At 44.3% G+C, this 13,450-nt stretch overlaps 1 protein-coding gene across 2 annotated transcripts in view; it reads left to right on the plus strand.

The window, feature by feature from the left end:
- UNC13B (unc-13 homolog B) overlaps positions 1–13,450 on the plus strand; it is a 307,612-nt gene that overhangs the window by 182,942 nt on the left and 111,220 nt on the right. For both annotated transcript variants that reach the window (XM_066602685.1, XM_066602686.1), the window contains exons 12-13: positions 7,447–7,496; positions 10,892–10,970. In XM_066602685.1, coding sequence (XP_066458782.1) covers positions 7,447–7,496; positions 10,892–10,970 — 129 coding nt within the window. The remainder of the gene's footprint in view (positions 1–7,446; positions 7,497–10,891; positions 10,971–13,450) is intronic.

Below are 13,450 nucleotides of genomic sequence, written 5' to 3' on the forward strand. Positions count from 1 at the left end.
GTATTTGCAGTTCTGCTGTGTTTCTGTTGGCTCTCAGGACTCCATTAAGCATGTAAAACTGCATCTCCTAGAATGCAATGCATCGGATTAAGGGTATTCTTAGTCAAGTGACTATTGATGCTCATCAGGACTATTGTAAATGCAGCTTTGGAGGTGGCTGGAGTATAAAACCTGATTTAACTCCTGCTCACTACAAAATAAGTAACGCTGCATATAGAGAAAGTCACTACATCTCCATGAATGCGATACAGCACGGAGCCTTAGATGACAAATGTAGTTGTCAATAGTTGAGTGCGCTGGGACTTGTAGTCCACGTCATCAGCTGTCAACTATAGTGCTGCTTGAATCCTCGCTGACCACATGCTTTGCTTCAATTTTTGCAAGTTGTTATGGCTTATTTAGTTATAGTCTGCTCATTAGGATACATCTATTTTTTGACGTAACCCTTTGCTTGCCGCAGTCTCTTATTTAGCTGGAGCTTGTGCTGTAGACGGCCGCGCTCCGCTTGATGGAGAGGGGCCATCAGACATTTTGCAATTTGTTCCACATTCTGATGTTGTTTTGGCCCCACGTTCGGCGTATGCGACGGGAAAGCTGCTGCAGAAATGACACTAATTGGCGGAGGAGGGGGGTCCCAGCGTCTCCCACTCAGTTCACTATCTCTACCTAATAAGCCCCTGAAACGCGTCTGTTGTGTAGGAACTCGGAGGGTGAAACGTATTAATTATCTGCTGCCTGGCGGATTCGGGAACTAACATGTAGTGTCAGCTGTATCCTTTGATGTGCGGCAGTTTTAATTATTTGTATATTAGTAGCTAATGTGCAAACATGGATAATAATATATTGTAGGTATTTGTGACAAGCCGCCATTAATGCAGTGCGGCGGTGCCCGCTCTTCCTGTACAGACTGAATTAGACGTTACAATATATTAATGTAATGCCTGATAAATGTCTAATAAGGAAATTATTTGGTTTGGTATACATAGAGCGTTAGTAGCCCTCACCAGCCGTATCTGTATATGTACAAGTATGACGTGCATTAGGGTGTATGGGGTGTAGGGGATACAGTGGGATGTACGTGGCCTGGTTCTGAGGGAGGATATGGAAGAGGGGTAAATGGAGAAGCATTAGATTAGGGAACATGATAGGCCTTTCTAAAGTAGTGTGTTTTTAGGTCACGCTTAAAGCTATAGATATTGGTTATTATTAATATTAACCTGATTGTCCAAGGTAGTGCATACCAGAGAACTGGTGCAGCTAGGCAAAAGTCTTGGAGATGAGAGTAGGAGGTTCGGATTATGATCATTAACAAAGTAAAGAACATGATAGGGTGGTAGACAGAAATGGGCATGGGTGTAGTGAGTGGCCCAAGGTGGGGGGCATGGATATAGGGAGTGGCCGATGGTGGTGGGGTGGGGGTGTGTGGGTGTAGTGAGTGGCCCAAGGTGGGGGGCATGGGTGTAGGGAGTGGCCGAAGGTGGTGGGGTGGGGGTGTGTGGGTGTAGTGAGTGGCCCAAGGTGGGTGGCATGGGTGTAGGGTGTTGCCCTAGGTGGTGGGATGGGGGTGTGTGGGTGTAGGGGGTGGCCCAAAGTGGGGGGGGGGGGGGGAGTGGGTGTAGGGGGTGGCCCAAGGTGGGGGGGGGGCGCGTTGGTGTAGCCCATGGTGGGGGGGCGTGGGTGTAGCAGTTGGATAAAAAGATCAACTTGGCTGCTGCATTCATGATTGATTCGACCGACAGAGCAGTGTTTAGTGATGGGAAGCCTGATCTGTAGCGGGATGCTGTAGTCAAGAGCTGAATGGATTAGAGCAAGAATAAACACTATTGTTTCTACTCTAACTGTATTTACACAAGCTGGTTTCCCGTGCAAATTCTGTCCGATAGTGATCTAAAGAGAACACACGGGAAATAACCCATTGATTTCAATGGGTTAATTTACATGAATGATTTTTCTCTTGCGCCAATAGTGCAAGTTCGAAAAATTACATGTCCTCATTTTGGGCAATTCTTTTGCAGAACAGCCCATTATTTCCTGCGTGTGGCAAAAAAAAATCTTGTCCTACTCGCATGTAAAGGCGAGTTTGATGGAAGTGTGGTGTGATTTATTTTTCTCTTCTTTTTCTATTTTTACTATTGAAATGTGTCATTTTTATGCGCCGTGAGGCAGTTTGATGTATTTTTCTCTTAAAACGCATCACAATTGTTGTAAAAATGCTGGCTTACAAGTGCGACAGTAATTTGAGTTCCTTGACCTGATATCGCATTCAGCCTTGTAAATGCAGCCCAAGAAGGGGGGATTCTGGAGATGTTTTTGAGGCGCAGGTGACCGGAACGACCAATGACTGAATATGAGGCGTTAAGGAAAGAGTGGGGTCAAATATGACCCCGAGACAAGCGGACGTGCTGCCCAGGAGTGATGGTGGACCACAGACTCAGATGGAGAGATCCGCTTTAGGTCGGTCAGTAGATGGCGGAAATGCAAGAAGTTCAGTTTTTGACAGATTTCATTTAGATAGAGGACATGGTGCTATAGACCGCAGACAGTCGCTGGGGTGTAATGTCATAAGAGGCATAACTGGGTGTCGTCAGCGTAGAGATGGGGGTGGGGAGGGGGACCGAACCCCAACAGCAAGATGAAGAGGAAAATATGAGAAGTGCAGAATTATCAAAAGTTGTAAATGTGACTCGGCACAGAAGCCAGTGACTGTTGTACGCCAGTTTTCTGCTATACGGGTGATAATAAATATTCCCTTAGTGGTTAATTCCTCGCCCTTTCCATGAGGTGTAATAACTGTTCATCATGAGTCTTGCTGCTGGATGAGGACATTTTCAGGATGGAGCTTTTGGTGGGATATACCATTTGAACAAGCAGACGATGTATCTGCCTGTATAAACAAACGACAAATCGCTCAGACATTCACATTCACTGTGTAAGTGAATGAGCCAACGATGATCTTCATGCTTTCATAAAATGAATGAAAATCGAACAACTTATCGTTCGTCATTCAATCCTTTGCTGCGTTTACACTGAACAGTTCTCCTTCATTTTCGCTTGTTTGAATGATTTTTTTTTTGAATAATGATGGTTCCATGTAAAGGGGGCTTAGGACCACCCATCGGAATGAGGCTCAGGTGCTTGTTATACAGCGTGACTCAGTTGTGCTGCTGCAGATACCTAGAGTGCACAGTATCAGTGTGCTGTCATAAATTCACACGTTATTTATAGGTGGCGGTTTGACGCACCCTGACATCACATCAGGAAGTCAGCAGTTCCCATAGAATAGCCTTGATTCCACTGTTTGGAGTCTGTAGATAAAATAGGGCAGAAGGTTCTTCCAAGTTCTTGACCTCTTAGCATGTCACTCCCTGTAGAAGTTTCCTGCATGTTCTGTGTTATGCCTGCGTATACCTGACCCAGCATTGTATATACATTGTAGTCATGTCTTATTGGCTCGGCTTGTTCATACAATGACTGTTTATAAAACACTCGGTGCAAGATATAGCGACTCTGTGCCAGGGTCTTGAGTAGATGTTCTATCAGGACTGTCTTCGCTATAAACCGGATGCCCAGGAACCCCGTGCACCTGATTAGCTGATGTGCTCATCTACTGAGCTGATTTCTGCAGGAAGCAGATAGCTCTGTTCCTACTTTAGTGACCAGTCTTGGTATTACAGGCAAAGTTCCCATTGAAGAGAATAGCCTGCAATACAAAGCCTGGCCACAACAGTGGGAACGGTGCTGTCTGCTTCCTGCAGAAATCAACTCTGTGCATGAGTGCATCAGCCCAGCAACAACCTTTGATCCACAGGGGTCCCAGGTGGCAGAACCTTGCTGTTCTACTATTGATGGGCCATCAATATTTTGCAAATGGACAACCTCTTTAAGCTGACCACAAAGTTATATGCACCAACTTTGCTATGCACCATATCACCAATGGTGTAGATACACGCTTGCTTAGGGGTTGACCTGGTAGAATCAGTAGACTCCTCTTTGCAGACATCCTGTCATGTGACTACTCTTAAAATAGTTTTTCTTGTGGAGAGGTCACATGACAGGAAGTTGACAGTCTCTTGGTGCTGGTAACCCTATAGCAAGTATGTGCTCTATATCATCACAGCAGGATCGGTAAAACAAAACAAGAGCATGTTAAAAAATCTTTTTTTTTTTTCACTTCTTCAAAATCTATTGAGTTCTAGTAAAAAAAAAAGCCGAACCCCTTTAAGACGGCCATAGATGCACAGATAACTCCGTTACATCACTCAGTCTATAGTAACAAGACTGTTTCCAACCCCAATACTTTTATATTTTGGCCATTTTTCTTGTGGGTTGGTTGCTGGTTACTTTAGCAAAGAATATAACAATGTATTGTAGTGGAGAGGACCAGAGCGCCGCCCTGCTGGTCACAGTCACATCTGACCCTTTATAATGGAAGCAGTCTGCTAGTGGAATATCTCTTATATTGGGTGTAAGTCTTTGCATCTATAGCTGGCTTCAGCATTGGTGGGTGCTGTGGTGTCCTCCCGCGTCCTTCCTCCTTCGCCACCGGTGCTGTCCTGCGCAGCGTGCGCCCGCACTGCTCACCGCCTCTACTAATCCTCACTTTCTCTCCTGCTCTTTCCTTTCTGCACAGAGGGGCATAAAGAGGAATATCAGGTTAATCGTGTTTTTACTTGTCTATCTGCATGGCACACTCTATGGTGGCACCCTGAATCGGGCTACAACTCATTGCTTGACAGATTGGATGTTTGCCACGTAGCAGCCTGTCCTGGGCAGGAGGACAGGTTTTATAAGGGCAGAATATTCACTGCGGCTGCAAATCGCCATCCATAGGGCTCATTCACACCAGCGTATTTGCTATAACCCAATTGATTTACATTGAGCCATTCGGCGTGCATTTTTGATGCGCATGGAGCAAATCTCAGTATGTCCTATTTTGGTGTGTACTATGCACCAAAATAGCCCATTAAAGGGGTTGTCAAGTTATAAACTATTGATAGACTCCATCCAGTCTACTATTAATAACCTATCCTGAGGATAGGCTATCTACCCCCATCAATCAGCTGTTCGTTCACTTAGGCTGTGTGCTTGTGCACTGAACTGACTTCTGCAGCTCTGTTTCCACTGCAGTGGTTAGGCATGGTATAGCAGGCTAAGTTCCCATTCATTTCAGTAGGAACTTGTCCTGCAATACCAAACCTGGCCATTGCAGTAAGAACGGAGCTGTCTGCTTCCTTTAGAAATTAGCTCAGCGAACAGCTGATGGGCAGGGGTACTTGGTGACGTACCCACCGCAATCGGCTATTGGGAGGATAGGGCATCAGTAGTTTACAAGTGCAGAACCCCTTGAAGTCATTGGGATTGTGTGATATACCCATGATGATACCCACATAATCACTGTGCGTTTACAATTTAAATTTCTTTTTTGTACATTAAAAAAAAAAAGCGCAGTGCGCAGGAACATACATAGTTAAGTCGTGTAAATATGCTGTAAATTTACTCAACCGAAATATGCAATACGTCCGTGTAAGTGGGCCCTTAACCTGTACGCTTTCACTATGCAGCACCTCATGTCTCACTGCTGCCCCCTAGTGTATGTAGAGCGCATGCTCTGCTGCGGTGGTAGTAGTTGCCATGTTTACACCACTAACTGGGCACTTACCGGAGTCTGACATACCTTAGAATTAAACCGTCTCCTACAGTGCAGTTGGCAGAAGGGTGGATGCAGCTTTGGATGTGACTGGAGTATAAAGGTGCCTTTTGCGTGCTGTGATAATGAGTGCGAGTCAGCTAAGTGAGATTGGCGCTTGCGTATGTTTCAGGCTGTAAATGCCTTCACACGACCACTCTAAATGGTTGCAGTCCTCATTTCAGAGGTTCACGCACGATTACCCGGTCGCGCCCTGCTATGAACCGTATGGCGTACAGATCAATTTCTTTGTAATAGCGAAGAATGTTTGCATGAGCAATAATCCACCGCTAAATCGTACACATTATCTGCACGTGTAAAGTGCGACCGATATCCATAGTCTGACGGACCCCACTGACTTCTAATGGGGTCTATCAAGTTCTGTCATGCCGGCTGTGAGTTGGCCAGAACAAAGGGCGCTGCATGCTGGGCTATTCTCGCAGTCAAACGTGGCATAATCTAAGCGCTGGCGCAATTCTCAAGCCGAACACTCCATTACGTGGTTGGGGTTTAAGAAGCGGCGCAGCTTTTAGGGCCATTTCACTTTAGCATTTTTTGCTTTTCTAATTGCTTTTCTGTCATGCGAGCAGCAAAACTGAAAACCTTTCCAGCCGTACGGGAAGGAACCCATCCATTCAGTTCAAGAAAAAACATGGTTTTTATTACATTGTAGTTAATGGGAGACTGAAATAAGTTGAAAGCAATCCGTTTTCGTCCATTTTTGCTTTTTGAAAGAGTTTTCTCCCCCACAGAAGTGTGTTAACGAGGTATGCTACCAACTAATTAACCACAAGAACCGGACGCTGTTGAGCCGGTGTAGTAGGGATGAGCAAACTTTAGAAAAGTTCATTCCGGCCAATTTTTTGAATTCTCGCAAAAAGTTAGACTTGTTCTGTATTCGAACCAAAGCTGAACTTAACCAATATCCCTAAAACTGGTGTATAACACGAAGATGCACCAAAGCCCACTATAACAGTGATGGGTCACCTAGGAGTGGATCGAAGTACTTGTCAGTTGTTTTAAGGCAAACTTAATGAAGAGAATTTATTTTTTTCATTTTACCTTTTTTCTATTATTTCTTCTTAAAAGAAGGAAAAAACATAATTTTTATGGGTTTGGCCGAGATGAACTCCCCAAGGTTCAAGTTTGCACCAATCTTTTTACAAAGTTCAACCCTAAACAAGGTTCTACTGTTTCACTTTGCTCAATGCTAGTATGCAGCGCAAGGATCGGTCTCTCCAAGCGCTACCACCCACAACCCCTCCCCATGGACTCTGCTGGCCGTGTCATGGTGGCCTCCCCTTATGCCTGCAGCATTGGTACGACTATAATGAAAGCAGCTAGTGTTAAGTGAGGGGTTAATAGTGTCATAAAATAAGATGATACTGCCTCCTGGGATACGATCTGCCGCCAGGAGGAAATACATTTGTGAGAATGGGGTCCATTTGAGTCCGGTTGGGATACATCTTCCAGCATCACATGCTCTGAACACGCTCCGCAGCCGCCCAATCCGTGCTAAGTATGTGGTTGCATGTAGACAGTCTGTGTACTGTGGACAGGAGGGTGTATATATGTGCACTCCATGTTCTCTGTGTTTCGTGCACCGATGACATGATGTATGACATGCGTTTCCTGTGCGCACCAGAGACGGGAGCGGTGGCGTATGTAGTCTGCGCTGATAACGGTCCGTGTATCCGACCTGTGCTATAACTCCCATTTATATCATTACCTTGACCTGCGTTTTCTGCTTTCTCCTTCAGGCACAAGATGACGGGGACCCATCCAAACCACCGTGGTTTAAAGGCGGCGGGTGAGCTCTTTACGATGCAGGGTTCTGTTTGTACTGTTTGTGTTCTGCGGCCTCTTTATATTTTCCACTGATCAGTGGGGATAATTGATCGATGACACAACAGAGGAGACGCTCAGCAGATCACAGCGTGGCCCGGGGGCCACTGAATGCCAGCAGCAGTGATGACTGAGTCAGTGATTGCATGTATGCAGCATCCATTGTAGTATATAATAAGTACGTGTGTACAGTATATAGTAATGAGCATTAATGATGGTGTAGGTGAGTGACTCACCAGCGCAGGAGGTGTCAGAAACAGTTATTTTTACCCCGTAAGTATAATTTCCAGGAGTTTTTTGTTCCTTCTTCGTGGCAGGAGACAAGGAGCTTGGCTTCATAGATCAGCGGGAATTCACAAACCGAATTATAGCCTGGCCCCTAGCCGCCACCCATGTTGTATAGGAGCTGCTACATGTGACCACTTAGAAGGTCAATAACGTCCTAAATCCACCACCGTTGTGTAAAGGAGCATAGACCAAGCATCCTTACTTCATTCGTGTGCCCAGTATGCAAATGCAACTTCTTGAGTCAAAAAAGTGGCTCCATCACCCCTCCGAGTCAGCAAGTCTTCTCCCATATTGACGTCAGCGCTGGTAGCAACTTAACTCTAGCGAAGAGCCGCGCACCCCCCGGCTATGTCTTCCTGCATATGTGAAGGGACGTGTATATGCCTTGACTTCACCAATGCACTGCAATTGCGCCGACAGACACAGCCAGAGGGACGCACAGCACATATGCAAAATGTTTGTGCTGCCAGAACAGGCGTCCATGCACGGGGATGTGGCGAGCGATGGAAGAGGCCAGGTTTCTGCTGTGACTTGTCATGCTCCATTAAATTATGGCAGCAGAATTTAAGTGTTTTTCTGATGACAGGTTTCCTTAAGTTGTAGGAGATCCTGAGGTCCCCGAGCGTGGTTACTAGTATGCCGTTATAACCCATGCATCTGGTTGGCTGTGCCAAGGTGTCGAAGACCAGCTTTCATCTGTTGTACATAGCTGTGTCATGCCAACCTGTTTTGAAAGGGATGAACTGAGCTGAACAGAGACCCATAAATGTTAAAGGACCTGCCAAGTCCCTCGGTTAGCGGGGCTCGCTGTACAGTGGCCGGCTGACTCGATCGCACCTTTTGTTTTGTTCCTACTCCTCTGTTCCCCCTTAACAATTCTTGTTGGATTCGGTCCCTGGCGCTCTGAATCGGTCATGTGGGCAATCTCCATCAAACTCGGTCAGTTCAATCTGCCATAATCCATTGGTAGTGAGTGATTCCGATCACCCGCTGGACAGATTCAAAGCGCGAAGAGCCGATTCGAATGCTACAAAACAGAGAAATGAGGGGAGTAGGGGCGGAAAAAAAGTTGCAATAGAGCCAGTGGCTGCAGAGTTCTTTACCCACCACTGCTGAGCCGAGGACATGACTGGTGCCCTTTAATGGGACCTCACTTCCTACAGTCATGTGGGCTTCTCACTCCAGGAACCTATTAAACTGAAATCCTCTTTATTACACACTCATGTAAAAAAAATGCATACATAGAATAAGCCGCCACCACTACAAATGCCAACAGGTTTGGGACATGAGTCTTTAAGGGGGAATCACAGAAAACATGTCACTTGATTTTATGCTGCACTCTGGGGTAATGGGCCTATTTTCCATAAAGGAAATTTCCAATCATGGAAAGGCCGAGGTCTCTAATAAAGTGACCACTCAGTATATATGTATTGGTCAAGATAAGTGGTCACGAGGTTCATATTTTAGCACAATCATCTATATATATATTTTTTCCTCACTGGCTTCTCTATCTGGAAGTTTCTGTCATAAAGATTGACAAGGAAGTGGCACTATCTGTGCCTGTATAGTTTTACATGCAGATAATGTGTAGTAGTACAAGCTTCACCTATATTATTTACAGATAGATGTGCAGTGTTATCTGTGTCTGTTGTGAAAAATAGGGAGGCAGTACTGTCTTTGCCTATTTCATTTACAGGGAGAAACAGGGAGGTAGTACTATATGTGCCTATACCATTCACATGCATACATTGGGAACTAGTACAATCTTTACTTCCATCATTTACAGGGAAAGACAGTCCATAATGCATATAATATTAATAAGAGAGGCAGTACTTTGCCTTAATCACATCTTTTATGAGGGCACGTTCTTATTAGAAAGGACAGTAATATTCATGTGCACGAACAGACATTTTGCTGGGGTATGCTACACTGGGTGCAATATTTAATTCTTCTAGCCCTATAAAGAAACTCTGAGTTTGTCATCCATTATCTACACTTCAGTTCTGATAATATAATTGGTGGGGGAGTACAATCTAAACATACGTCATTTGCATGTAGAGAGAGAAGTTGTACTATCTGTGCCTACATCATTGAATAGGAGAGATGGGTAAGCAGTGCGAGCTGTGCTTAAATAATGTATAAGTGAGGCGTTAAAGGGAACCTGTCACATTTAAAATGCAGTCTTTTCTGCAGGCAGCATGTTATAGAACTGGAGGAGTGAAGTAGACAGATATGAAGTCTTGTAGTAAAAGAATCAGCATAAGTTGTATTTTATTTTTCTAACCTTCTTTCTGACCTCAGGAGTCCAGGGGGCAGCCCTAATCAGTGGCTGATAGGAATTGACATGTAAACGCATGCAATAAAGGCTAAGAGGACCGCCTAATCCCAGGATGAGCAGAGGTTTAGATCGATAAGTTACAAGTTATACTGAATTGTTTCCCATAAAACGACAGTAATGTGTAAAAGTTTTAGGCAGGTGTTGAAAAATGCTGCAAAGAAAGAATGCTTTAAAAAATAGATGTTAATCTAGTTTATTTTTGTTAAATTAGCAAAATCCAAAATGAATGGGGAAATCGAAATTAATATTTGGTGTAATCACCCTTTCCCTTTAAAACTGCATGAGTTCGTTTAGGTCCACTTGCATTCTTCCACGCCTGCCTAAAACCTTTGCACGGTACGGTTTATAGCAATCCGCTCAGCTCCTCCTGCTCTACAACTCACCGACCGCAGAATACATCGCATTTTCAGTGTGACGGGTTCCCTTTAAATGTGTAGGCTCAGTTTGACACTTCCTTCCATTTTTCTCATCCAGGAGATGTTAGACTATAAAGTTGGAGTCCACCTTTGTAATACCGCATTGTTAGACTACATTATACAGTAGCTTTGCATTGAATACTTGTATTGTTAAACGGCTTCTCTTTCCTCTATTGTGTGTCTGACCTAATAACTGGCTGGTGCTTTGCTACATTCTGATCACTAATGGTTCCAAGTTCTATTGTAAGAAGTTCAGAGTTATATTGTTCTTTTGTGTAAGTGCGTGTTCTAGTTTTCACTGTATATGTCCTGTTTTAGGCCTGCTGGAGGCTTGTATGGGATTGATAGCATGCCTGACCTTCGCAAGAAGAAACCTATTCCTCTGGTTAGCGATTTGGTAAGTCTGAGATGAAGAGCCTTAATTAACTGTTCTGTACTAAACACATTGGTAAATCTAGTGACTGGTTAGACAGGTCTTGTGGTTGAGAAGTGAATCCCTCTGGAAAACCTGGTTTGTAGGTTCTTCAAGGTTAATAGGATAAACCTTTGTTAAATGGGGTGAGGTTGAAGTCACTCTCCATACTAAGAATAGTATGGCCTCTCCTCTTGGCTCTGAGATGTTGTTGGTACGGGCACCTTTCTTTGGTGACGAGAAGTTGGTACGGTCATCCTTGCTGTTTAAAGAGTACCTGTCATGTCCTTTGATCAGTGGAGCAACATGAATAGCCCCCAGCTCTTTTGTACCTCTTTATTTTCTTTGTAACGCCCCAAATCCATTTTCCTGCACTCACCTCCTTTAGGCTCGGTTCACACGGGATGGATTTCCAGCAGAATTCTCGCGGTTTGGCCGCACCGAAAATCTGTGAGAATTCCGCAGGAAAACCGCAGCTGCGCTACCTACATTTCCACCCACTGCAGCCATCTTTCCCCATAGAGAGGAGAGAGGCCACTGCAGGAAAAAAAGAAAGAATTGACATGCTGAGTCTTTAATTTCTGTGCCACATGGCCTTTTTTCGCACAGTTTGGCCGCAGCGTGTGGACGAGATTTTTGCAAAATCTCGTCCACTTTGCTGGCTAATCCCGGGATAAGGAACCGCGTGCAGACAATCTGCACGAAACTTCCGCAGCAAATCAATCCTGTGTGAAACCAGCCTTAGATTCGACTCCCGATGCCTTGAATCTGGCAAGTGTTTGGTCTCCGTTACTGTCAATGGAGGAGATCAGTGAATGGAAGAAACCTGATAGTACCCATTGACAGTGAATGGAGGAGACTGTTTATTTGACAGTTTCCAAGCCCTGGGAGATGAATCTAATGGAGTTTGGTGTAAGGGAATGGTGTAAGGTGTACAAAGTAAAAAATAAAAAAAAATTTAAAAAGTCAGCGGGGCCACAGCTGCTAAACCATGCATCTGGCCATGTTGATCTGAGGACAGGACAGGTCTTCTTTAAAGAGAAGCTGTCAGCTTTCCTAATGCGTTTTAGCATTTTCTAATATTTCCCATGATATAACAATGCAGAAGCATTTTTTGGGACTCCATGATGTGCCATTCCTTTGTTGTTCCTCCTGGGAAAAAGAAAAAAACAAAAGTTTGGTATGGTGTTGGTCAGTAGAGCTTAATGTTATTGTTCTCAGTCAGAGAAACAAACTAATCTTGTAGATATGTGTAGAACAGGCTGCCACGGGAGGTGGTGAGTTCTCCTTCAGTGGAAGTGTTCAAACAAAGGCTGGACAGACATCTGTCTAGGATGATTTAGTGAATCCTGCACTGAGCAGGGGGTTGGACCCGATGACCTTGGAGGTCCCTTCCAACTCTACCAGCCTAGGATACTTTTTAATGGCTAACAATAAAAGATGGTGTTACAGCAAGCTTTCGAAATTACTTGGGTTCCTTCATCAGGCTTAACCTATTTTATGGTAAGCCCGATTAAGAAAATTAAGTAATTTCGAAAGCTTGCTGTAACATCATTTATTTTAGCCATTAAAAGGTATCATATCTACAAGTTTACTTGGTATCTTCATCCTTCTATAGTGGTCCACCAATGGTAAGTCCAAGCCTCTTAAAGGGAGCCTGTTTTGTTAGAGAGGTCCAGCATGAATAAAGAACCAAGGAGCATGTCCCCCTAGGAGCCCTGGGGATCAGGTATTAGAATATGGGGATTTATACCCTCTGATGGGGACCCAATTCTCAATCCTCTAGTTAATCCCATACACACGGAGAACTAGATACAACCAGTCCACAATGATTGTTAACAACCCTACTTCTCCGGAAGATGTTCTACCTGAATTAACCTTTTACAATTCTTTTATATGCTGCTGTCCCTCCTATTCTGCAGGCGATGGTAAGTAGCTTCTCTCCACAGTAAGCAGCAAGCCTTGGATCCCTTGCATTAGTAGCATTCTACCTTCCCTCTGCTACATGACTTGTTATAGATTATTTTACTGGCAGCGTTCCCAACATCACTGACTTAATGGACCCTAATATTTAGATTGCTAGATTTCCGCTAATGGATCGTTTATTCTATCGCACGAGTGGCTCTATATGCAGTTTGTGTCATTATGGAAAAAAAAATAGGTTCTACTGAAAACCTTCACAAAGCGACAGTCAATAGTGATGATGTATGCCTTCCGATACAGAAAGGAAGTAAAAACTGGACTTGGTTGCCATACATTGGCAGCTTGCCTCCCCCGCCTAGGAATACAGTCCATTGAACTTCATTGACCACTAGCAAACCTCTTGCAGATTTTAATGGGTTAAAGCTTGGATCCAGTGGTATGCATAGGACGTCTGATCTGAATTGGCCAGTTAAGTTGTACCTCTTCTCTGTTTTTTAATGGATCCATATACTAAAGGGAGACCTCTAAAGGCCCCCCCCATA

The sequence above is a fragment of the Eleutherodactylus coqui genome, chromosome 5 (genome assembly GCF_035609145.1).
Source record: "Eleutherodactylus coqui strain aEleCoq1 chromosome 5, aEleCoq1.hap1, whole genome shotgun sequence".
Taxonomy (NCBI): Eukaryota; Metazoa; Chordata; class Amphibia; order Anura; family Eleutherodactylidae; genus Eleutherodactylus; species Eleutherodactylus coqui.